The sequence below is a fragment of the Asterias amurensis genome, chromosome 15, assembly GCF_032118995.1.
Source record: "Asterias amurensis chromosome 15, ASM3211899v1".
NCBI classification, from domain to species: Eukaryota; Metazoa; Echinodermata; class Asteroidea; order Forcipulatida; family Asteriidae; genus Asterias; species Asterias amurensis.
The window spans coordinates 15,560,228-15,583,210 of NC_092662.1; the positions used below are offsets into that span (position 1 = coordinate 15,560,228).

Here is a 22,983-nt window from a genome sequence, read left to right on the forward strand (position 1 = left end):
ATGAGGTCGTCTATAAACGTATAATTATAGTGAAGTTCGCCAACTTTAGTGTGAAAGGGATTAACAGTTTGCTGAAACTGCTCCTAACCATATCAAGACTTTAATCTCCTGAAGTTTGAGAAAAGGTCAAGAACCTAAGATCGTATGTGAGCAAGGACTCTTACTTAGCTTATACAGTAGCAACGATTCCAAAGGAATGGGAAGATGACTATGTAAGGCAAGGACAGCAATAGGATAAACAGTAATCATGGGATCAGGTTCTTCCAAGAAGAAACAGGAGACAGCAAGGAAGGTTACCAACGTGGTCAAGTGAGTACACAACTTGTGATTTTCAGGCATACTGATTGTGCATAAAATTACATTGTTCCTTTACTAATTTTTGTGGGTTTACTGTCTTAATGTTTTGCAATTTTACTCTTTGGATAGTCCTGTACGGTTCTTGTATTTTCATTTGTATGGATTGCTGTATGTTTTTCTGTTGCAAATTTTTAATATTTTTTTTTTATGCGCTTGTGTACATTTTATGGAATGGGCGCAATATAAATAAACAAATTATTTATTTATTTTATTTATAGTATTAATTTGGTCCTTGGAAAAAAGTACGAATATCGGATTGAGTACAACTGGGCTGACCTACAGCATTGTGGGTGTAGGCTTTGTATAGACTGTTTACTTCGGGCCTTTTGAATAAACAAATCTGATTTATCCAGGGCAAAAAATCGGAAAGCAGACTAAAGTAAGAAGAATATGCCTGGATTTGTGAGTAACAATTCATGAACCAACTAACCATATTGGTGTAGTCGTCACTTCGCTCTTGTACATGTATATGTGAAAAGTTTTTAAATGTAAAATTCTGGTTTACTGGCCCATTTTTCCACCACCTTTTTATTTTCAATTTGTAATATTTTTTTGTAATGTAAAATTGTTGTAATTCAGCCTTTGTATCTACGAGGACAGTTTTTTTTAATTAACCATTTTATCCATAACCGTATCTTTCTATAAAACAGCGTAGCCAATGCTTTTCAGGATGCGGGGAAAAGGTCAGACGAGAAGAAGTCTCTTCAGACTGCTGGAGACAGACAAGACGAAGAAAAAGGAGTGAACAATGGAGAGGTTGTTCATCAAGAAATTTCAAATGAAAAAGGTCGGTTTATAAAAATTATTGAATTACAAGACATGGAATTTATGGGGTGTTCTTTAAAGTTATTGGAAATGAAGTAGTTGTTGCTACGAAGACCTATGCAGTTTATTTTTGTAATCATTGCCTTCCATCAGACAAACACGTCTATTTGTTATAGAATACTTGTGTAGTACCCGGCAAGGAGACATCAAATCTGTTCCTGGTCACTTTTTTCTTTTTTAAGAGTCATACACCAATACATGTATTTAGTTTGACATTGCCGCGAGTACATTTTCTAAACTTTATATTTCACTATTATATCCACTTTAGAAAAGCAACCACTTCAGCAGAACGGTGATGTGAGTCACGTGTTGGTACCCGACCCACCAATAGAAAACGGAGTAAATGATGACGATGCTAATGCTGATGAGCTGATGCTAAGCCATGCATCGGTTAAAATACAGAGGTAACTGCAGAGGACACATTATGATTGTTTTTATTTTTTTAGCAGATGTAATAATTGCATCAAGAATATTAGATTTTCTGATATTTCAAAGAGGCAACGAATAATAGGCGATTGCCTCCATGCCCCCTAAAAATATTATAGAGTGTAGTCAACCTGCGAAATGTATTCGATGACAATATTATTTTCACTCTCATCTGCAAAAGGTGAAAGTCAATCCAGAATGGTAGCAATGGAAAGCATCGATAACTGCCACTTGGACAATAAGTTCATCATGTAAAAGGAAATTAACAATTTAGGTGATTGCTATGGCCTTTTGTGCATTAAGTGCGGCTAAATTGGAGATACCAAAACCTTGGACGTACAAAGTGATTCTTTGCAATCAGTGGACATAATCAAACTAGAAGGAGACTCTCTTTAACACGAAGAAGGTTGTCTGATTTTATGAAAAAATTATGAGTAGAAATCTGAGTAATTTGGAGGTTTATATTTGCAGTGTGTTTCGTGGCTACCAAGAGAGAGCCCTAAGAAGGAAAGAGACTGAAATGGCGATTAAAATACAACGGTGAGTGGAACAACATGGCGACTTTTAAGTGTTTATAAACACCTCACATACATCATCAATAATGAAGTCTGATTTGAAACTTTGCATGGAGATTTGAGATTTGCGGTCGCACCATGTGTAAATCTCTTTTGTAGCGTTGGTTCTGAAAAGACCGGTGGTTGACGATCCAACGTTTCGATCAGATGCTCTGATCGTCTTCAGGAGAATTTTGAGTGGTGACTGTTGTGTAATATTGTTTTTATTATTTCTGGTTTTGAGGGGGAAACACGGGTGATAAATTTGGTCTATAAATATTCACAATCTTTTTCTTTAGGATTTACCGACGTCACTCGTCTCAAAAGAAGGAGGTCACAGAAGCCGCTGTAATGGAAACGATAGCCGAGGTAACCCCTGTACCTGAAGAAGCACCGGCAATAGAAGAGCCAGCACAAGGTACTAAAAATCACTAGAATTAAACCGGCAATAAAGGAGCCAACACATGGTACTAAAACCACTAGAATTTAACCGACAATAGAACAGCCAACAAATGGTACTAAGACCACTCGAATTTAACCGACAATAGAAGAGCCAACACATGGTACTAAAATCACTAGAATTTAACCGACAATAGAACAGCCAACACATGGTACTAAAACCACTAGAATTTAACCGACAATAGAACAGCCAACACGTGGTACTAAAATCACTAGAATTTAACCGACAATAGAACAGCCAACACATGGTACTAAAATCACTAGAATTTAACCGGCAATAGAGCCAACACATGGTACTAAAATCAAAAGAACTTAAACAAGAAACCGAAATTCACCGACAACAGAGAGGAGCCAACATATGGTACTAAAACCACTAGAACTTTAACAAGATACCAAAATTCACCAGCAATAGAGAGGAGCCAACACATGGTACTAAAACCAACAGAATTTAACAAGGTGTGATTATAATAATACAAAATTCTTATTTAAAACGCATTTCACAAAAACCGTCTCAATGTGCTTTACATGAGTGTCCTTGTCATTAGGCCAATAACATTCCTGTCTCATCTCACTACCATGGTGCTCCAAAGGCTTTTTCAAACACAATATCAACATCTACGCTCTCATGTACCCATTTCATATCACTGGTGAAGAGAAGCAATTGCAGTAAAAAGTATCTTGCTCAAAGACACAGGTGTTACGGGTGGGATTCGAACCCACACTAAGATGACTTAACCAGCAAAACTTGTAGCGACCGAAATAAACAGGAAGCCTTCAACAGAAAAACGAATAACCATGAATTATTTTGTTTGGTATTTTGCAGATAATTGCGAGCCTGATCCGTGTAAGGCCACCAAGGAATGGCTCGAAAAAACACCAACAAAGACTAACGTCAAAAAACAAATTGTTGGAGTTGGTAAGAAATTACTTTCATTATTTGACCCAATATTTGTGATTTGATGTAATTAATAGGTTGGCAAACTATCGTCTGGTAAAGCTGTATTTTTTTAGGTATTAAGGCAAGGTACACTTTTGGAAATTTCTCTACAAGTTAATGGCACTGGACACTATTGGTAATTACTCAAAAATAATTGTTAGCATAAAATTAACGATGTAACAAATAACGGAGAGCTGCTGTTAGTATAAAACATTATGAGAAACAGCTCCCCCTAAAGTAACGTAGTTTTGAGAAAGAAGTAATTTTTACCTAAAGTATTAGAATTGAACTCGAGACCTCAGCTTAGGTCTCGAATTCAAGGCATCTGGAAGCACACGAATAGTGCAACAAGGGTGTCTTTTCGTCCATTATTCTCTCTCGACTTCGACGACCAACTGAGTTCAAACTTTCACAGTTTTTTTTTTGTTTTGCATAAAATATGTTGAGATACACCAAGTGAGAACACTTTGACAATTATCGAAAGTTTCCAGTGCCTTTTATAACCAAAAAAACTTGGTTATAATATAAACAAATTGTGAGAAACGACACCCTTTGAAGTAACGTTTGTGTAGTTTTAGAAAAGGGGTCATTTTCACCTCACAATTTGAAAATGGGAAAAGGCTTCTAATGACAAGCCTTTCTCATAAATCTGAAAACAGCGTGTAAAATGTGTTTTTTCTTTTCTTATTTTCTTATAACTTTGATGACCGAGTGAGCCCAGATTTTCACAGATTTGTTATTTTATGCATACGATGGGTACACCAAGTGAGGATAGTGGTTAAGTTGACAACTACCAAAAGTATATTACTGCATTTAACAAAATGCCAAGGAATTGCAAAGTTTTGTTAAAACATTCAGCAGTTTTTAACCAAATATATTTTCATTTCTGACACGGCAGGACAACAGACCAAGGAGGATTTCATTGCATTCCAAGACGAAATCACAGAATTGAAATGGTACGCTGAACAACAGTTAGAGAAAGCCATTTGTGGAAGTGAATTCGTGGGGCCAAAAATTGTGGTGAGTTCAAGTCAACAAGATGCCTAGTCTTGAAGTCAAGACGGTAATTGTTAAGCGCGGTGTGTAGTTACAGCGCGGCGTAGCTACGGGGACGATGCACACACCCTCGATCCCAGTATGTGTGTGTGAGTCAGTTAGAGCTGCCTCGCGCTACTTACGACTGTTGCATGTGTTGCATGGAATTTCTACCATGATAAAAACATGACTATATAACAACCAAATTTCCACATGATTTTCAGGATGACGAGCAAACAACAGCTGAATACCGGTAACAAGCAATATGCAACTCATGGAAATTTTGTTGTAAATCCTGTTTTTATAAAGGAAGAAATTTCATGCTAAGCAAATTGTTGTGCTTAGCAGCTCTTTGAAATTGGTGTTGTCGGCAGCAGAGTAATGGTCAAAACCTGGTAACATGAGTGTTTACTTGTACTCTCTTTTTTCTGCAGTTGGTTTCGTCAAAGGTGCCGAAAGGCGACTTGTTGACGAAGATCGTGAAAGATAATGTTCTTATATTTCACTATGTAAGTTGATTCTTTAATTTCAACAAACAATAACTTAATTTAATTCTTCTCAAAATTTAAATAAACGTATTTGGAACTTGAAAACAATTTGTTTTGTCAACCTTTTCACAGTTTGTTTGTCTAATTTTTTTCACGTCATTCATCTAATAGAAAAATGGTAATCACGAAGTTATAGTGATAGAAATTACAAATGCCAATATTTAATAATTGCAAATGTCAATGTATAATAATAACTATTTAATTTTTAACTTTCCCCCAGGATTTCAAAAAGGATACGTTTGATAATTTGCTAGGTAAGAATTCAAGTTTACAAAATATCAACTCTTAATAATTCGACACATGATTGTGCATCAAGTAAAACTGTGATCAAAATGTACTTTAAAATATTTGTATATATCTTTGGAAATTTCAATTTATTTATTCATTCATGTTGTTCACCTGATCCACAGAAAACATTCATGTTAATCTCGAGGCTTTCAAACCGGGGAGTAAAGCTAGATCGATCTGCATTTATTGCCAGGTAATTATTTGTTTTTAGAAATAAAAAGTATTAAGTAAATATTTTGGCGTTTTGTACGATATATTGGTGCAATGCTTGGTTAATTTTGATAATATTTTGACTTTATGCCTGGTTTAACTTTGTACAATATTTTGACGTCATGCTTTGCTAACTTTGTACAATATTTTTGCGTTATGCTCGATTAACTTTGTACCATGTTTTAGTTGTTTGTTTTGCTGATTTTGTACAATATTTTGACGGTATGGTATTTTCTTTGTACAATTTGTTTACTTCATGATTTGTTAAAGCAATTATACACTTTCGGAACAGAAAAAGAAAAAAAGGTCACAGATTTACAAATAACTTACAGGGTTTACAGAAGGTAATGGTGAAAGACTTCTCTTGAAATATTATTCCATGAAATGCTTTACTTTTTGAGAAAACATTAAAACAATTATCAATTCTCGATGTCGAGAATTGGGTTTTTATTGTAAACACATGTCATGACACGTGTCACGTGCTGAAACAAGGGTGAGTTTCCCCCGTTATTTTCTCCCGACTCCGATGACCGATTGAGCCCAAACTTTCACAGGTTTATTATTTTATATACAAGTTATGATACACGAAGTGTGGGCCTTTGGACAATACTGTTTACCAAAAGTGTCCAATGGCTTTAACTTTGTAGATAATTTTGACTATTATGCTCGGTTAACTTTCAATACAATTCTCAAATTTATGCTTGGTTTCAGGGTGGTCCTGGTTTCCTGTACATTAGAAGAGGAAAAGTCGTTACTGTCGCAAAGTTGAAGAAAGAAAGAGAACAGGATCAAGTCAGGTATGCCAAGATTCAATTTAACATCAAAGGAAAGAAACTAATTTGTAAGCAACATTTACTTAAAATTGGGCCATGATAATATGACTAAGACAACTAGTAATTGAATTTCAATGATGAATATTAACATCAGTCGAAACAGACAAAGACTTGATTTTTTGCAGTAACCTCGACTATAGTTTTTTTTTCTACAGTGCATTTTGAAAAATTTCTTTACACTATTCACTCTCAAAGGTTCTTCAAGGAAATGGGCAAGCTCATGTCAAAGAGAGAACCTGCAAAGTCTGTCATACACGTGATGGGATGTAACATGCTTGGAAACGAGAAAGGGGAACAGGTTTGTAAATCTAGCAATTACTTTGTGTATTACGTAGGATTTGAAACTTTGCATGGTGTGGAGTATAATCATGCGAGGTTTTGAGGTAGCACTATGTGTAAAACTCTTCAAAGAGTAGTGGTGGTTCCGAGAAAATCCCGTTGTTTGACAAATCAACGTTTCGATCAGTATGCTCTGATCATCTTCAGAGCATATGCCTAACTGATTGAAACTCTGAAGAGGATCAGAGCATACTGATCAAAACGTTGAGCTGTCAACACCGGTTCTTTTCGGAACCACCATTAGTCAAAAGAGATTCACACGTGCTACAGCAAAAACTCACCCGATTTTGTATATTACCTCATTTACATTTGAATTCCAATCCACCATTGTGTGACAACAAAAGTCTCTACCCATCCATGATGAAGTTTGCTGAATGGAAAGGTCAAGGTTTACTGAGTATTTCAATTAGTTTTACTTGCATGCTTGGTTACCTATACAAAACATCATAACAAACCTGACAAATGAGTTATTTAAAATGCATTTCACTGCCACATGATATGACCCATTCTAAAAATGTTGCCTTATCACAGCATGAAATAAATATTGTACTTTTCTTATTTTTGCACCTTCCAGCTCTTTACTCATCTTCAAGGAATCATGAAACCAAATATTGTTCGATTTGAGGCACCCCTCGAACTATCGCCTGCAGGTATGTATCTTTAAATCTTTTAAAGGCAGTGGACACTATTGGTAATTGTCAAAGACTAGCCTTCACAGTTGGTGTATCTCAACATTAGTCTTGAAGTCAAGACGGTAATTGTTAAGCGCAGTGTGTAGTTACAGCGCAGCGTAGCTACGGGGACGATGCACACACCCTCGATCCCAGTATGTGTGTGTGGGTCAGTCGCAATTAGAGCTGCCTCGCGCTACCTACGACTGTTGCATGTGTAACATCGCACTGTGACTGTTGCATGAAAGGCAGACAAAATAGGCAGCGCCAAACGACTTGTCATCAAGTCTATCTCAACATAAGCATAAAATAACAAACCTGTGAAAATTTGAGCTCAATCGGTCATCGAACTTGCGAGATAATAATGAAAGAAAAAACACCCTTATCACACGAAGTTGTGTGCGTTTAGATGGTCGATTTCGAGACCTCAAGTTCTAAACCTGAGGTCTCGAAATCAAATTCGTGGAAAACTACGTCTTTCTCTAAAACTACGGCACTTCAGAGGGAGCCGTTTCTCACAATGTTTTATACCATCAACCTCTCCCCATTACTCGTCACCAAGTAAGGTTTTATGCCAATAATTATTTTGAGTAATTAATCATTCAATAAAGGAACAAGTTGCATCAGATTTTAGAGGTAAACAAAACTCGTGGAATATTAATTTACGATAGGCTAACTTCATTTTTCAAAACATTTAGGATAGAAAAATTCGACATTTCCAAGACGGTTCAATGATAATTCAAAACAGATATTTCGAATTTATAAGAAATTTCTTTCAAAGCTATACTTCTCCTGACAAATTATGTTTTTAATTTCTACCATAGGTCCTTCTGGTGGGTAACCAGTTTGCAATAACTTTTTCTATTTTTTATTTTTTTTTATTTTGAATAGGTGTGGAAATGGTTGAAACATACTTCGACTTTGAGAAATATAAGACATGGCGATCGAACAAGCATCTGAAGTTAGACTTGGACTTATAAGCAATTCTACCGCCACGGTAGTCCTTCATCTGCTGTACATTTATGAAATACCCCCATTTTGAACGACGTTTGATGCATGGTTTTTATAACAAAACGACACCAAAGAACTTGTACGTATCGCATTTGTTTTTCTGTACATCAAACTGCCAATGTCCTAGCGCTTTTCAATGAGGAATTTTTTTTCTTCTGAATCGATAAACAAAAAATCCTTACAAACCAACAATCAGAAAAACTTTTGAGGAATGGCAAGTCAAAAAGTGCAAGAAAAAATTGCGCATTATATCCGCCATGTGCGTGTAGAGAGCCTTGACTTCATGCTTTGTATCGTATTGGTGTACAGTAACTGTTCGAGATGAAAGTGACGTTATAGGGCCTTGTCACGCAACTTTTGTGGGCAACTTTAAGGCAACCAACTGCAGTGCATGCTATATGGAACACTTTGGTTGTACATGAGTTATTTTTCAACCAGTGTTATAGGATCACGTCGAATTGTGTACATTTTTACATAGCATCTAATTGCAATGCGAGTCTGTAAATATTGTTAGAATGTATATAATTTTTGTTAAGATTTTGTATATTTAGGTAACACATTCCATTTGTGCAAAGTTTTTGGACCAAATTTGACCAAAATTGTATGAACTAAAGATCTGTTTTGTATGCTCGCTGTGGCTGTGAAAAGTTGTAGAACCGAAATAATGATTAATGCTGAATGAGTTTACAATTTAACTGCGAGGGATTTAAAAGTTTATCAAAAGGATTGTGTTGTGATTAGAAACTGGATCCATATATTTGAAAATAAATCCCAAGAATTTAAAAATCAAGTCTTAAAGATTTAATTTTAAATTTGATAACGAATTGATCCCTTATTAAAATCGATTGGGTTAACTTTTCAACCCCTTCCAATTTACGTACTTTTACGATTGTCAAAAAACATAAACAATAAACATTGTTTGAAACGTTAGTGCTATATACCATTTGGTGTGACATATCTTTGAAACTTTGACAAGAGTAAGATTTCTTTCTCTAAACTAAAAAACATCAACAACCAGAGACCACAAATTCTTCAAGAACATGATCAGTTTATTGTTGTTCATTCCAATATGAGCACAAATTAATCGACTCTGATGGTAGAGATAAGTTATAATAGATGACAGACGTGCAACTTTCTAATTGCAAAACAAAAGAGGAAATGGCCGATCACACTAAACCTTTGTAGTGTTTTACAGTTATTTTATGCCACTGTTTTGAAAAGAAAAGGTGGAAACCAGCTGACCGGCTGAAAAGTTGCATGCCTGTGAGGAACAGAGAGTGATGGTTTGAAGAATATGTTGTGAATTTTACCGTCCATCGAAATGGTAATAAAATACCGCATGTCAGCTAGCAGCCTATGATGCATGTCAGATGTTTTTCCCATAGTATTCGGCAAATAGTGACCAATTTCACTTCCATTTGTTTGTAATCCAGTGATTTTGCCTCTCCAGCTGAAACCGCCATTCAATTTCACTTTTGACCCAAGCGATTTTATATGTAGTTCCACTCAATACAACTTATAATGCGTTCTTTTAATAGCCATGCAAACAGTCGGCATTCAATTTAGCAAAGCAGGTGCAACTAGAGAACCTATCAGGCACACTGCTATCAGATCATTACATGTACTTTCATTTTCGTTTTGCGTTTTTGCGAATCAACAGTTTTTGTGGAGATTGAAGGAGTCATTTAAACTTGGAAGTTTCTTTTCATTGGTCATGCGGCAAGTCGTACTTATAACTTTTTAGCCAAACATTTATATTAAAACTCTCAAAGATGATTACTTACTAAACACACACAAGAATTAAATTCTTTTGAACAAAAAGAAGAATATAGTTAAGTAATTTGTTTTGTTTCATAGATGCACAACCCTCATATACCGTCCAGTAACACCCAAAGAACTGTGAACAAACAACACTAAAAAATATATAATATAAAAATAATTACATCTAGAAAATAGACAGAAGTTATCTTTTGTAGTGTTAAGATGAGATGAAAGATAATTTACTTGTGATTTATTATGATTTTATTTAAAGAAAAATGCAGAGGCACTTCTTGTAACCTTATCCCCTGACTAATTAACTCAAATATGCAAATTTATGCAAACTAAACACAATTTAAAAAGTGTCGATCAAATCATACAAACCAATGTCTTTTTTCGCACAAATTGGTGGGACAATCTGATTGGACACCCCCTGTCTCCTGAATGCAGTCGCCCACTGCATAGTAACACAGTGCAGAGTGATGGGTTTACTCTACTCTGGCTGAGGGGTGTAGCGGAGGTAACTCTTCCCGGAGGGGACTGGCTTCATTGTCACCCCCTTGGGGAACAGCTTTGGAATGTCTTCCTGCTTGACAGAGGGTATCACCATGCAATCTCCCCCTTGCTGAAAAAAAACAAAGAAAAAACAGCTTTGTTTTAGGAAAATTACACAATTGGTAAGAAAGAAAACCTCACTAAGATCACAGATTTACATAAAACTTACACGGTCAAATGATGATGATAACAGAAATCATCACTTGAAATATTTCTGTTAACTAGTATTTCTACAATAGAAGAGGTCAACACCGGCTAGAAGAAAACAACTTTGTTGTAATGTATTAACCACAACGGCAAAATAACAACACCATAAATAGTACAGGTAAAACACTAAGACAGAAGGTTGTCATGGCCGAGCGGTAGAGCACCGAATTCAAGTTCTGGTGATTTAGTCATCAAAGTGTGTGGGTTTGAATCTCGTTTGCGACACTTCTCTTCACCCAATTTCTTCTCTTCACCCAGTGGTACAAGTTGGTACCTGCCAGAATAGAGGTTGATAATGTGTTTGAAAAGGCCTTTGGAGCGCCACAGCAGCCCAGGGCTGTAGACTCCCAGCAGGGAGCTGATAAAGGTTACAGGAATGTTATTTAACCTGATGACTAGGGCACAAATGTAAAGCGCATTGAAGCGTTTTCTGTAAAATGCGCTTGTATCTATCAAATCTTTGTGGTATCTGCTGTTGATACATAGGATTCCAACTGCCTTTAACCACAGGGCTATCTATGTAGTCTAGTGGTAAGACATCTGCTCCAGCAAATCAAAGGTCATGGGTTCAAACCCCACCCGAGTGATTTGCATACAAATCGGGAAAGTACCAAGTACACAGCGCTTATTACACATCGGTGTAAGGGTAAAACCAAACTATATTCTTTATCCTTGAAGCAAAACTAACATCTAATTATTATAAATATTGGCAGCATGTTGTTCCTCAGCACCTTGTAAACCATTACATGGTGCTATGTAAAACGAGTAAATCTCATAGATCAAATGTAGTCCCACATACCTTGCAGGTATGCTAGAGCGCCTTGAGCGCCACTGAGTGACAAATATGAGCGCTGCAAGAAGCCACCATTGTATTATTATGTGCTTCTCATCAAATTATGGAACATTATGGACTAGACGGGGGTGGGTCATGTTACTTCTTCCATGGTTACAGTAACCACAGCTTCCTGTTAAACTTTATTCTTGCTTTGACCTTGGCCAGTCACCCATTCTAACTAGAAAAGCTATGTCTAGACCAGGGGCCTTATTTTACGAAGCTGTAGAAAATACTGCTGTGCACAGTCGCAACCATGGGTACACATTCTAGGGCCATATGCTTCTGTTTTTGAAAGGGCAAGGGCACCAAGGCATTTTCTCCTTGTAAAGGGCACCCTTTGTGGGAACTGTACATTCCTACTGGAGCAATTCCAAGGGCACCAAGGCAATGACCAGGGGGCATGGAGGCAATCTGCCTCAGTGAAGTATCAGCCCTGACAATTGCTCTTGTCCGTTTTATGAACAAGAGTTTGAAAACCACTGATGTCGCAGTTATCTCAATGGTATTTATATATCAATAAACAATCCCTGTGTCAATGATGAGTACAAAGTGATTCAGTTTACCAAACATAAGATCTGCAAATGTCATGTCACATGTACTGTTTGGTATCCTGCTTATTTTTGCTAAGAATGATTAAGAAGAATTGTCAGTTTAAGCAGCTCTATGAAATTAGGCAGTGGGCTCACTGCCCAAATCTACCGTAAACCAAGTGGGAAATATTGCTTAGGGATTAGTTGATTTGCTAAGCTCAAAGTTAACAGTGAGTCAGTCCTGATAACACATGCTGCCAACATAGCAGTCAGAAATAGGGATATGGGGCCAGATCTGTGTCTAAGCACCCACACCTACAGTCTATGAGGTGCTGAAAAGACCCCAAAATTATCATGCTACTAAATATTTCAATGGATTCAGGCATTTGTAAGATCCAGAAAATTAAGATCACAGTCATAAGTTATTATGAAGGACAGCTTCATTACCAAATTCATATCTTATTTTTCAGTTGAATTTAGTATAACAAGATTTTCCGAACTATGGACTTTCCCTCGATTTGTTGCAGAGGGATTCTCCAAAGTAGGGACGGTCCCTAGAAAAAAAGGGACATTTGGAAGGTATGCATATTACATGTGAAGCAGTAAGGTTAAATAAATGGCAACTTGACCTCTGATGACATATTTGGCTGCAATTCAACATTCATGAGTAGTGTAGTACCGAAAGACAACGGTCTGGCAACTGGCCAGGAAGTCTGACACTACAGAATAACATTTCTTAAACTCATGTAAAGAAATGATGGTAGAGGATTTATGTAGTTTGTGAAAAACTGAAGGAAGACCAAACATTTATACGCAACAAGTGCTTAATATCAAACTCATCTCAAAACACAGGAATATGTGTTTGAGGAGTATGAAGTTTTGCATGGTGTTATTAAAAATTGAGCATGTTTTTATTTAATAATAACTACTAAGTGTAGTTCATGTAAAGTGCAGTTTAGAATAACGTATCAATGCGCTTTAAATTAGTGCCCAGCCGTCGATTTCACCAAACTCCTCGTAACTTGGGGTTAATCTTAGGACTTATGACGAGTTCAGTTCCGTGTCCATAGAGGTTAGGACGCACTGAACCCATCCTAAGTATTGAACGAGTTACTCGTACTAACTCGAGATAGGATTAATTCTAGTGTTTTGTGAAATCGGCTGCTGGTCATTGGACCAATAACATTCCTGTAATCTTTCTCGTGTCTTTTGGGAGTATACAGCCCGGGCTGCCAGGGCGCTCCAAAGGCTTTTTAAAACACAATATCAAACTCTACCTTCGCAGGTACTCATTTCATTCACCTGGGTGAAGAGAAGCAATTATAGTAAAGAATCTTGTTCAAGTACACAAGTGTCATAACCAGGATTCAAACCACACCCAGATGACTCGAGGCCTTGAACTTTGTCTTGAAGGGGGCACAGCAATTCCCCTTTACTAAGAGGGTACTTATACAAGGAAACATCATTTATACAGGAAATGTGCACGGTGCACCACAGCAAAAGCACAGGGCACAAGCGCAGGGCACCACGGAAAATGCGATCGGAGCACCCTGTTGAAAATGGTGCCTCTTTTCCAATTTGTCGCTCAGAATATTGGGGCAAAAAGAAGTGGCAGAGACTGCATCACTGTATTGAAGTATAAAGGAGATCCTCTCATGTACATGCCCAGTTACATCATAAATTATAATCATTATCTCAAAAAGCAAAGGTCGACAGACTAGAACACATAAAGTTTACACAATCAAGTGATATCACATAATGGGATTAGTCAATATCTAATCTCAGTAAATGCGATAATCATTCTAAAATGCAAGATTAAAGTGAACAATACCCCGTTGGGCTGTAAGAGAGTTTGTTGCAGCAAGAATCATTTTATATTTAAAATAAAGTAACGAGAGTATTACCTGCCAGTTTGCAGGGGTCGCAACTTTCTTGGTCGCAGTCAACTGCAGGGAGTCCACAACACGTAGGATCTCACTATAAGAAAACACACAGAAAATTAGTGGAAATTCATCTTTGAGAGGGCAAGGCCATTTTGATTTGCCAAAGGGCACTTCCAATTGGGTAATCTTATGAGGAATATCTGTCAAAGGGGGCAACAGAGACTTAGGCCAAGACCAGGGGTACAGAGGCATTGCCCTCACTGTAATTCCAGGTCTATATAAATTATAGTTGGTTTAGTAAAATGGAAATACCAATAAAATCCTTTTATAGTTGTCTGAATCAATTTCTTTGGTGAACTGTAGGTTAGTCTAGTGTCTGACTTGGAAATGATGACCTACAAATTGCCAGCCTAAGGGGCTGGAGTCTAGGCATATAAAGTATGGGGGAACTTACTCAAAGTTTCTGCCAGTCGTTGCTGGGTACAGAAGGGACAGTTTCAACTTCTTATCTGGGCCAACAATGAACACCTGTAAGAAAAAGGTTTACTATCAATTTGGCTATAAAGACGTACATCTCAAGTTAATCTAGAAAAACTCAACATGGCAGCTTCCTACTTCTTAGATTTCAATCGTATAAGGGGTTCAGAGTTCAAGCCTGACAGCTGGGTGGGCGAAGTGGGCCAAACTCGATCTACTTACTTTAAATGCAATGAGCAGTCGGAGGAAGGCCAGCATCGTCTCTCGTCAGCATCAACATGTTAAGGTTTACAGGGACGTGAACAAGAATATCTGACAATCCCAACTTGGGCTAAACTTGATCAACAAACGAGGTGTTTTTTTAATCACGCAACGAGTAGTAACGGGAAGGCCTTGCTAGTCTTTCTCATCACTAATTCAACATGCCAAACTTTAAGTTTACGGGACGTGACCGAGAGCTCTGACAAGTGACAATCACAGCTTGGGCTAAACTTGATCTACAAACGAGTTTCGTTTTACTTACGCCAGGAGCAATCAGGGAAGGCCAGCCGTCTCTTTCTAACACTAGGATTTAACATGCTCATTTTACGGTCTAAGGTTTGTACGTGACCAAGAGCTCTGATAATCACAGCTGGGACTTAACTTGATCTACAAACAAGGTTTTTTCTTTTACTTACGCAACGAGCAGTCAGGGGAAGGCCAGCCTTGTCTCTCTCATCGGGATCCAACATGCCAAACTTCACAGCCAGGTCGCGATTATCGGAAATGATTGGGAAAGGAAATTCCCCTGTCAGTTGAGAATCCGCTTGAATGTCCTGATGATACAAAAGAAGATAAAAATGGTCAACTGTTAAAAAGTTTAGAGTTTGGATTGGAAATAAAAAGTTGCATCCTTTTGCTGCCGCTTCCAAGATTGTATTGTAAACTTTGGTGTGATCCCTGGTGATTAGGGCAGATTTGGCTTCTGACTGGCTTCCCCAAAGATACTGACACAATAGGGAGACCGCCAATGTTAGGGCTAGATTGTTGGTAGAACACCAGCACAATAATCCGGAGGTTGCAGGTTTAAGTCCAACCCTAAAATATTTTAGACTTCAACAAAATATTCAATGCTCTTAAAGGAACACGTTGCCTTGAATCGGTCGAGTTGGTCTTTGAAAAGCGTTTGTAACCTTTTTTTTATAAAATGCATATGTGTAGAAAGATGTTGTAAAAGTAGAATACAATGATCCACACAAACATGCCTCGAAATTGCACGGTTTTCTTTTTAGCTTGTCGACTAACACGGTCGGCCATTTATGGGAGTCAATTTTTTTACTCCCATAAATGGCCGACCGTGTTAGTTCGCACAGTAAAAGGAAAACCACGCAATTTCGAGGCAAACTTGTGTGGATCATTGTATTCTACTTTTAAAAGATCTTTCCAACCATATGCGTGTGATTAAAACGTTCACAAACACTTTTTATAGACCAACTCGTCCGATCCAAGGCAACGTGTTCCCTTAAACATACCTTAATCCAACCGTTGTGGCTGTCGACGTCATCAATGGACAAAGCAATAAGTTTCACATTTCTTTTTGTGAATTCCGGCACAAGTTTAGCTACAGTACCAAGCTCCGTTGTGCACACTGGGGTGTAATCAGCAGGGTGGGAGAACAGGATTCCCCATCTGAAAAATGGAAGAGTCCACAGAGTCAAGTTGAGAAATATTTCTACTGCAAATCAAAGTTATAACTTAGGATAAGCCATGATGGTTTTGAATAAAATTCTTGAAAAAATGAAGAATAAAGAAAACTATCAGTTAAAAGTAATTTCAAATAATAATTTGTTTGTTTAAAAAATTGTTTTCCATAAGCAAGAGTCCACAGTCCAGATGATCAAGTGTTGAGTTAAACCAATTGTTTTTTTAAAAGTTATAACTTGATAGGGCCTATATGAGAAACCCTTGTTTTATATTATTATAACTCTTGAAAACTACAGAAAAAAAAGAAAAACACTTTATATATCAGTTATTTAAATTTAAAAACATTACAACCTTGCTCATCATACTAAAATTTATTGCTTATAGGTCAATCTAAAACGAATTATAAATGTAAGCCTAGCTACGATTTTAAAACAAGGTTTTAGCGAGGATTGGGTAAAAAGAGTGTCCAAGTTTGCTAAAGATTTAAAAGTTGGTGTTTATATTGTCCACTTTATAAGAAGCCTAATAATATGTAAATAACATAAAACAGGGCGTCCACATTTAAAACAGGGTGTCCAAAAGACCCCCAGACACTCCTCTTGCTAACACTATGCCCGCTCCAGATTGTGGGCAGTATCTCAGAAACACTACGCACACTTCAAATGAATTTTTCACAGGCTAGTTTGATAGTTTTTATTTATATAGGATTAAAACAAGTGTTAGTTACAGACCATAGCTTGGTCTATGGTCAAACACTGATTAAACTTGTAACAGAAAGGATTGAGTTGAGGGATCTAACCCTCGACAGACAAGGGTGTGCCCCTGGCAAAATTGCAAATGAATGAATCCACATCTACAGAAAAAAGGGATAACTTTCCGTATGGCGCCACCACTTTTTCACTCATTTTTACAAAAAGGGATAGCTCATCGAGGTTAATTAGATACTATATTATTTCATATCGAATGAAAATGTGGTGGCGCCATACGGAAACTTTTTTTGAAAAAAAGCATTGTATTCCTTAATATGACACAGCAAATTCAACTTATACAATAATATATAGCACACTCCATTTTGCGCAGTCCACTCACTCGCTAAGTTATGAAAGAAACATATCACAAGATTATACACAAGGCAGTGTATATTACAAGCAAATGCATTGTGTTTTAAAATACAATACATTTTCATTCCTTAAAATGACACAGCAAATTCAATACACGCCTACATGTATATACACTGATACGTAGCACACTCCATTTTGCTCAGTCCACTCACTCGCTATTAGTTTTGAAAGAAACACATGAAAAGATTATATGACAAGCAAATGCAATGTGTTTAAAGGAACACGTTGCCTTGGATCGGTCGAGTTGGTCTTTGAAAAGTGTTTGTAACCGTTTGCTATAAAATGCATGGTTGGAAAGATGTTGTAAAAGTAGAATACAATTATCCACACAAATATGCCTCGAAATTGCGTGGTTGTCCTTTTACCTCTTTGACTAACACGGTCGGCCATTTATGGGAGTCAATGACTCCCATAAATGGCCGACCGTGTTAGTTCGCAAAGCAAAAGGAAAACCACGCAATTTCGAGGTATATTTGTGTGGATAATTGTATTCTACTTTTAAAACATCTTTCAAACCATTATGCATTTTATAACAAACGGTTACACATGCTTTTTATACTGCCAACTCGTCCGATCCAAGGCAACGTGTTCCTTTAAAATACAATGATGTAAATACAATATAAAAAACAAACATCTGCAGGCAAAGGCAATCATACAATAATAACAGAAACTAAAAACTAAAACACAATTTCAATTAAACACATGGTAATGGAGGGGTGGTCCCATAAAAAGCAGATCTTGTCAAAATATAATATAAAACAAACATTTGCAGACAAACTTTGTCACCAAGGTAATTGCACAATAGCAGAAAACAAAAACTAAAAAAATATCACACTATTAATTAACAGCCAAACTTCAAATTTCTTTCTTTCACAATACGGCAGAGGGAAACACATTACGGGAGGGCAGAGAAACAACCAGGGTCCAATTTCATAAAGCCGGTATAAATAAGCACAAAAATTTGCTTAGCATAAAATTTCTTCCTTGATAAAAACAGGATTACCAACCAAATTTCCATTTGTTGCATATATTGCTTGTCTGGTATTCAGCTGTTGTTTGCTTATCCTGAAAATCACGAGGCAAAATTTGGTTTGTAATCCTGTTTTTATCAAGGAAGATTCATGCTAAGCGAATTTTCGTGCTTACACGCTGTATAAAATTGGGCCCTGGACAGTATAGTATTATATTGGGCACTGACTGTACAGCAACACGGTGCACTGGTTGCAGCTACCTACATGGTTGCAGCAACCGCGATGGCTGACATGGCCTTGACAAATGCTTTGCTTAGAGCTGGCAGTATACCTCACCATATTATGTAAAACCATTGAGCTAAATTTAGGCCTCACTATTAACTTTGATTTGATTTTGTAACTTACTTATCTTCCAGCCAGTCGTGGAAGGTTATTTCACCCTGGCTCGTTGGAGCAGTGAAATTGGGGAAGATTTCTCCGAGATTCACCATTTTGGAAGAAGAGTTGCGAGTTCAAGTTATGAAGCCTTCACGTCGATGGTCCAAGCAGTCTGCAGGAGGAGGGAGTGTGGAAGGGTACGGGTGTACAACAAGTACAAACAACCTAGTTTTGTGACTGCACGTAGTGCTCGTTTGTACTCTCTTCCTTTTGTTGGGTGGGAAGGGCAATTTTCTGCATGTCACGGTAATTGGTTCTGCATGGACAAACACATGGTCCACAGTCTAAAGACACCCGACGAGCGAGGTAACATTCGATTTGCGTTGTTATACAACAGTTGAGTCTGGGTACCATACACGCTCCATTCAAAGTTGGGATTAGGTCATTTTGAATGCTGTTACGCAACACAAATTCCTAAGTTTTACCCAAATATCTCCCAGGGTGGCCAGTCTTTTATATTCTATAATCATATCATGGAGGTATTCAGCAGATTGTTCAGTTTAATTTATTTCAAACCGAGGAAATTAAATTACGCATCGGTACCATATGGTAGTAGAAGTCAAATTCTGAAAACATGAATATAACTGTAAGCGGTTATGTCATAATTACAAACGCCAAGATAAAAAGGACACGTGTACGATTGTGTTCAATTAAAATCACACTAGACAACGTTTTATTTAAATTTTGTTTGGAATGTAAAGGTCATTATTAAAAATATAAAACTGCAGGTAAAGCCGAATACATTCTGTTATTTACATACATTTCAAATTTCAGAAAACTGACAAATGGAAATGTAGAAGTATGTAATATTGGGTACAAGTGATAAGCTACATCATTATGTAGTTTTTATTTGGGGTTTAACATGCTGTGTCACCAAACGGTAGAGTAAAAACAATACACTGCAAACCGACATCAACGTCTTCTGTAACTGGTCTATTTTATAATTATACTGCAAAGCAAAAAAAAGTGGTCAGGCTTTGAGTATTTCTGGAAGGTAATGACAACACTGCAAGCATAAACAGGTTTACTGGTGTAATAAAATAGGTCTACTGGAAATGGATCATAGAGATGGGGTGTGAAAGAGGCAGGGTAGGGGTCTATATTATATATACTCTTACTCTTGTACTTGGTTTATGCCTCTGAAGAAGGTCCGGATTGGATCGAAAGCTAAGGCCATCTACCCTATTCATTATATATTCTCTTAAATGATACAATAAAAACAGTTATATTTTGCACACAAATCGTTCTCTGATTTGATTTGAATTTTTAAAGTTAAATTTCATGATACCACAATAATTACAATATTAAAGCTTATATTACAATTTATGTTCACAATGAAATTTATCTTATTTAAAATTAATAAATATGGCAGTTTTCTCACAAAAATACATTTGCGGTAAAATTGTTTAATAGTATGAAACATTTCTATAAATTGTTCCATCTTGACATGGTAGAGAGGGGCAGGGCCTGATGCTTCATTCTTGTTTTAAATGGAAAGGATTTTTTTTTTCTCAGTAAAAGATTCAAGATTAGAATTTAATTCCATCGCCTGTAAAACATTATTATTTTCTTCCCAGAGGATGGATTATACAGAAGCATAAAAAATGTATATCATTCCCTCATATTGAAGGGTGTACATTTGGTAATAACACCAACAAAGTGACCATAAAAAATTTTTCTTGGAAAAGAGCACTGGAGAGCTGTTGTTACGAACGACCCCCTTAAAGGCAGTGGACACTATTGGTCAAAGACCAGTCTTCTCACTTGGTGTATCTCAACATATGCATAAAATAACAAACCTGTGAAAATTTGAGCTCGATTGGTCGTCGGAGTTGTGAGATAACTTTTGACAGAATAAACACCCTTATCACACGAAGTTGTGTGCTTTCAGATGCTTGATTTCGAGACCTCAAATTCTAAACTTGAGGTATCGAAATCAAATTCACGGAAAATTACTTCGTTCTCAAAAACTATGTCACTTCAGATGGAGCCGTTTCTCACAATGTTTTATACCATCAACCTCTCCCCATTACTCATCACCAAGTAAGGTTTTGTGATAATAATTATTTTGAGTAATTACCAATAGTGTCCACTGCCTTTAAGAGGTCATTTTTCTCACCTCGAAATTCAAGTCTAAGAAAGGCTTTAAAAAAGCCTTTGAACGTTTGGGGTACACACCAAGTGGGATACTGGTCTTTGACATACACAAAGTATACACTGCCTTTAAAAAACAAAAAAAGCACATAAAAAGCCACTGCAAAAATAAGTAGGTATTAAAGGGCAGATTGACAAAGGTCATGGGTTTGCATTGCACCCAAGTAATAAGCTTTTCAAGTTCACAGAACTTCGGAAAGTAGTATGTATACAGCGCTTACACACATCGGTGTTGGGATAAAACAAAATAATTTTCACTTTCACAAAGAGTTAAATGCTGATTTGTCATATGCTCATTGCTTAAGAATAAAATATCCTTTTAAATCTTCAAAGCTCTTCAGAGGCAGCCAGTAATACTGGATGAAAATTCCTTGAAGAAGGCCTATGATGAGGCCAAAGCTGACATCCATAATGTAATGACGTCCCAAACAGATCCGCGATAACGCAATCCCGACCGTCCACACTAAGAGTATCATAGCCTGGATGACAGTTAAATCGATGTTGGCTATGAAGAAGAAGGCTAGCATCCCTGCACGTGTACAGTGACCTGAAGGGAAGGAATACAGGCTATCTACGGATGCAGTTAGGACCATATCATTCTGGTTGACGTTGGGTCGAGGTCTTCGGACCAGAGATTTGAGAATCAGGCTCACCAGCAGATCCAGAAAGATTCCTGCCAAAAGGAGTGAACAAAGAAAAAGGATAAACATGTTTTTTTTTAAAGATGGTTTTACAATACAAATTGCTGTTAAAAACACTTCCATCCCAATCTATTAAAAAGAAATTATCAAACCCCCCTTTATATTTAAAGGCAGTGGACACTATTGGTAATTACTCAAAATATTTATTAGCATAAAACCTTACTTAGTAACGAGTAATGGGGGGAGAGGTTGGTAGTACAAAACATTGTGAGAAACGGCTCCATCTGAAGTGCCATAGTTTTCGAGAAAGAAGTAATTTTCCATGAATTTTATTTAGAGACCTCAGATTTAGAACTTGAGGTCTCGAAATCAACCATCTAAACGCACACAACTTCATGTGACAAGGGTGTTTTTTCTTTCATTATTATCTCGCAAGTTCGATGAACGATTGAGCTCAAATTTTCACAGGTTTGTTTTTTTATGTATATGTTGAGATAATAGTCTTTGACAATTACCAATAGGGTCCACTGCCTTTAAGTCTAACTGATTTTGCCTTTGCAAAAATAAAAATGGCCTTGGCCTTTGCCCTTTCAACATGTTCAAAAAATCAAATTCCGGGCCTACACAATCACTGGCAGAAAGTACATTCATTAACTAACAATAAGATTAAGAAATTCATTATGGTTATAAAAATCATCTGTGAGATCGGATACGCCAAGTACAAGTTAGAAAAAAAACCAATACATATTAATGATATTTTTAAATAAATTTATTTAAATTTTTACCTGCCAATAGATTGAGTAAAATTTCCATCAACCAAGGATCCTCGGTGAAGTACATCAAAGTGACAGGAATCACTATCCATGGCACTCCATGACCACCTATCTCAATCAATTTCAAGAACAACCTCAAGCTTCCATGCCCCGAGGTTGGAGAGGCACAGATGCTGCAAAGAAGCGACGTTTCTTTATCCCATTCGAGAAGGCGTCGGAATACACCGGGTTGACTTCCGTTGTTGGCACGAACAGCTTTTCTTTTCTTGCTCCCATCTTCACTTTTCTGATCAGATATCTCTTGTTTTCCCTTTTCCTCCGAAGAGGCAAGTTTTCGTGATCGTAATTCCGAAACCATTTTGCCCTTTAAAATCGTATAAACCAACAGCAGAGAACGAATAGGTTAATTTGTTTACAAATATCTACAGAAGTGTCGACATGGTTGGCGCCATCTTTTCCTAACT

General features: G+C 37.0%; 3 protein-coding genes across 3 annotated transcripts; 1 reads left to right on the plus strand and 2 right to left on the minus strand.

Annotated features, from left to right (window-relative positions):
- Nucleotides 1-202: 202 nt before the first annotated feature.
- On the plus strand, nucleotides 203-8,542 carry LOC139948027 (NMDA receptor synaptonuclear signaling and neuronal migration factor-like). Its single transcript, XM_071946009.1, has 14 exons — nucleotides 203-309; nucleotides 1,008-1,144; nucleotides 1,451-1,586; nucleotides 2,080-2,148; nucleotides 2,462-2,580; nucleotides 3,445-3,537; nucleotides 4,457-4,578; nucleotides 5,028-5,102; nucleotides 5,362-5,395; nucleotides 5,552-5,622; nucleotides 6,351-6,436; nucleotides 6,668-6,770; nucleotides 7,386-7,461; nucleotides 8,374-8,542. The coding sequence occupies exons 1-14, from the start codon at nucleotides 248-250 to the stop codon at nucleotides 8,460-8,462; spliced, it is 1,272 nt and encodes a 423-aa protein (XP_071802110.1). The 5' UTR covers nucleotides 203-247; the 3' UTR covers nucleotides 8,463-8,542.
- Nucleotides 8,543-9,521: 979 nt separating this feature from the next.
- On the minus strand, nucleotides 9,522-19,193 carry LOC139948028 (peroxiredoxin-6-like). Its single transcript, XM_071946010.1, has 6 exons — nucleotides 18,919-19,193; nucleotides 16,250-16,406; nucleotides 15,416-15,553; nucleotides 14,716-14,789; nucleotides 14,283-14,355; nucleotides 9,522-10,876 (listed from the first exon to the last, which is right to left on the minus strand). Exons 1-6 carry the CDS (start codon nucleotides 19,002-19,004, stop codon nucleotides 10,745-10,747), a joined length of 660 nt encoding a protein of 219 aa, XP_071802111.1. The 5' UTR covers nucleotides 19,005-19,193; the 3' UTR covers nucleotides 9,522-10,744.
- A 423-nt stretch (nucleotides 19,194-19,616) lies between these two features.
- On the minus strand, nucleotides 19,617-22,972 carry LOC139948474 (polyisoprenoid diphosphate/phosphate phosphohydrolase PLPP6-like). The gene is made up of 2 exons (XM_071946625.1): nucleotides 22,532-22,972; nucleotides 19,617-21,778 (listed from the first exon to the last, which is right to left on the minus strand). Exons 1-2 carry the CDS (start codon nucleotides 22,875-22,877, stop codon nucleotides 21,399-21,401), a joined length of 726 nt encoding a protein of 241 aa, XP_071802726.1. The 5' UTR covers nucleotides 22,878-22,972; the 3' UTR covers nucleotides 19,617-21,398.
- Nucleotides 22,973-22,983: the final 11 nt, after the last annotated feature.